This window comes from Cariama cristata, unplaced genomic scaffold (assembly GCF_000690535.1).
Source record: "Cariama cristata isolate BGI_N322 unplaced genomic scaffold, ASM69053v1 scaffold19918, whole genome shotgun sequence".
Lineage (NCBI taxonomy): Eukaryota > Metazoa > Chordata > Aves > Cariamiformes > Cariamidae > Cariama > Cariama cristata.
The window spans coordinates 3,941-7,237 of record NW_009630843.1 but is presented as its reverse complement, the minus strand read 5'-3'; the positions used below and the strand labels follow the sequence as shown (position 1 = coordinate 7,237).

At 43.2% G+C, this 3,297-nt stretch overlaps 1 protein-coding gene across 1 annotated transcript in view; it reads left to right on the top strand.

Moving 5' to 3' along the window:
- Positions 1-557: 557 nt before the first annotated feature.
- The window catches only part of DDX47 (DEAD (Asp-Glu-Ala-Asp) box polypeptide 47), a gene marked incomplete at its 5' end in the record, with an annotated part of 6,255 nt that continues 3,515 nt past the window's right edge, over positions 558-3,297 (top strand). Inside the window, 3 exons of the mRNA XM_009705731.1 lie at positions 558-651; positions 2,171-2,359; positions 3,035-3,106. Coding sequence (XP_009704033.1) covers positions 558-651; positions 2,171-2,359; positions 3,035-3,106 — 355 coding nt within the window. The remainder of the gene's footprint in view (positions 652-2,170; positions 2,360-3,034; positions 3,107-3,297) is intronic.

Here is a 3,297-nt window from a genome sequence, read left to right as displayed (position 1 = left end):
CGTGGGCTGCAGGCGGCCCCAGGCCCGGCAGAGCCTCCGGTGCGCGGGGAAGCAGACACGTGTGCCGCCATCGCTGCGTGGATCCGCGGGCGTGGTGCTGTGCCCGGGCAGGAGGTCCGGGGAGTTCAGGCCTCTGCTCCGGTGAGGCTGGCGTTGCTGCTCCGCTCTGTGCTTCTCAGCCGGCTGCCTGTATTTTCAGTTGTGTTAACTTGCCCAGACGTTTTCCTTTTTCCGTGTTCAGAGGATACTCCCAGGGGGGAAGAGAGACATCTCTGTGCGTGTGTGTAAAGTTCCTTGTGTAAACTAGGAAAAAAATTACTAGTTTCTTACTGATGGCAGTCACCTTTAAGAGTTTTGAACAAATCTATGAAGTTACTGGTGGACCTGGGGATCACAGTGAGCAGCCTGCCTTTTCAGTTAGTTGCATTGAGGGCCTGATGGGGTTTCTCTTTGCCAGAGACAAGCTCAGCTCTTTTGCAGCATGTATTTAACTTTGGGTTTAATTTGGGTCTCCTTGGTGATGTCTGTTTCCCTTTTCTCTTTCCACTAACGTTCAGGGAGTGACAGATGTCCTCTGTGAAGCTTGTGACCAGTTAGGATGGAAGGTGCCAACGAAGATCCAAGTTGAGGCTATTCCAGTGGCTCTCCAAGGTAAGCAGTGTGCTTCTCTGATCCTGAATCTGGGAATACCCCAAGAGCTCTATGTGAATGAATTTTGTTGAGTGAGACGTAAGTGGCAGGGGTGAGAGTGTTCTCGCTTCTTTGTCATTAAATATCTCTGTCAAGTAGTCGTCTCTCTGTTCATTCTTGTGTCCTTCCCAGGTGGAGCTTGGCCTGCCAGTTTCTCCTGTAACACTGCCTGCAATTGCAGACTTTCAAATGGGTGCAAACGTGGGTTCTTGAGTGTTCACTACCATTGCGTAGTTCTGACAGTCCATGTTAAATAGAATAGTTGTCAGTTGTTTGGGCTGTTAGTCTGCATTGACCAATTTCTTTCTGAAATATTCCTGGATACACAGGAAACTTCTGATAGACTTAGGACTATGCCTCTTCTGGTAGAGACCTACAGTGTGTGTCTGAAATAGGAGATGCCTTGACTGATTACGTAGCTTGTATACTCTGCTTTTCTGTGAACAGGCAATTCTTTGAAAATAGACTCTGGAATGAGTAATAACCAAATCACAGTGACTTTCTGTAAACAACCTGGAATTACAGGAAAATAAATTACTGAATTCAGCAGACATTTCTGCCTCTAGAATACTTAGTGTTTTTTTAAAAAAACAAACAGACAAACAAAAAAAACCCACAACAGACACAAAAAAACCAAACAAAAATCAAATGACCAAAACGAAACACTGTCAAACAGGAGCAGAACAGTGTAGTGACAGAATGAGAATAAACTTTCAGTGTCTACTCTGTCCTAGTACTTAACTGTTGTCAGACTCTTTTACTCCACATATAAGATTCTCTTGGGGAAAAAAAAAAGTAAGATTGAATTCCTGAGAAGTTGTTTCCACTTTAAGGTGTGTTGGTAGCATCTTCTTCTCAGCTGGAGGAGTTTAGGAGTTCAGAATGGATTCTACTGATGAATTCTACCCTGTTGCCTGCACTGGTTTTGGGCAAAGGACTTGCTGTCCTAATCCTTCCTGCTGCAAACCAGTTTAGATTATTCTCTTAATGGCACAGTATTGATTGTGGCTTGTGAAATGTGAGCTTGGTAGTGCTGTTGTCTTGTAGTTGGTGTGACCTAAGTCTCAAACACTGGAGCCTATTTCCTTGTAAGCTAGTAAACAGACAACAGTTGGTCGAGAATACTTACAAAGATAGAAGCAATAGGCTCTAAAGAGACAGGCAGATTTGAGAAATAATGAAGTAAAGCTTTTTTTGAACATAAGGTTTGTATGAAAACCTGTATGTTGGCAGCAGTTTAACCAGAGAATAGAAAGGATCGAGACTGTAATTATTGTAGAAATGAAATCACACTCTAAAAATGGTCCCAAGATATTCTGAAATTCTTTGTTTTGGCCCTTTGTTGTTCTTTATCCTTTGTGTGTCTCCTTTTTTTTCCTGTCCTTAGGGAATTCTTGTGCTTTATTGCACACTGCTTTAAAGGCCTCTTTCTCTGGTCTAGATTTGTAACAGGTTTTACCCTTCTTGCTGCTCCTTGTAGGCAGAGATGTCATTGGACTGGCAGAAACTGGCTCTGGAAAAACAGGAGCCTTTGCTTTGCCAATTCTTCAAGCACTGCTGGAAACACCTCAGCGATTATTTGCTCTTGTCCTCACACCAACAAGGGAGCTGGCTTTCCAAATCTCGGAGCAGTTTGAAGCTCTTGGATCCTCCATCGGTGTCCACAGTAGTAAGTAGCTTTGTGATATTGGAGCAGTTTTCCTGAGGACTGAAGTTTGTCAACTCTAGATTGCAAAGCAAAAAGTAGAGAGTATTTGTATGGAGGGTTGAACAAAAGGTGAGAAAAGCTTGTGATGCTGGAAGACAGAGATCTGGTATCAGGTTTGGGAAAGAAAAACTGTATGGTCTTTCCTCATGGAGTAGTCTGCAGCTCTTCTGGATTTTCTGTCCAAACGGTTAAGATGGAAGTAGAAGAGAATCTTCTCAATAGTAAGTTTGTGTCCAGTGAAACTGGATAGAGCTCCACTCTGTAGTGTGATGTAGTTTAATCTTTCCTTCAGACTGTCTGTGTTGGTTCTTCAGACATTCTCTACAAACATAGAAGCTTTGTGGGTATTTTTAGAATTCTGAGATTTTTGCAGCTGAGTTAAGCTGCAAGGAATAGATTCTGCCTGTAACTCTTCAACTGTGAAAATAAAATACCTGGGGCCAGTAAGGACTTAATTGTATGGCTTAAGAGGCCTGGGAAGGTTAGGTGTGCTAAAATAAAGCGAATTCTCATAAAGCTAAGTAGCCTTTCATTTATACGGAGTTGTAAGTGGCAGGGAGTAGGAGGAAACACTGTGGTGCTGTGGGCTGGCTGGTGCTACACTGAGAGGTTCACTCTATTCTGTTTGCCCTGCAGCGGTTATTGTGGGTGGAATTGACTCCATGTCTCAATCTCTGGCCTTGGCAAAGAAACCACATGTTATAATTGGTAAGTTAATGTGCCGGGGGTACGGGATATGAATATTGTCAAACTGCAGTTGTCCAATGAAAGAGTGCTGAAAGGTTTTGTGCTTTTGAAGGAGAAGTGAGAGTACATCCTTCATTTGGTTTTGTCCTGGTATCTGACTTGTTAATGTTTCTAAAGTGTACAGCAGTAGCCTTGCTGCTACAAGCTCATTC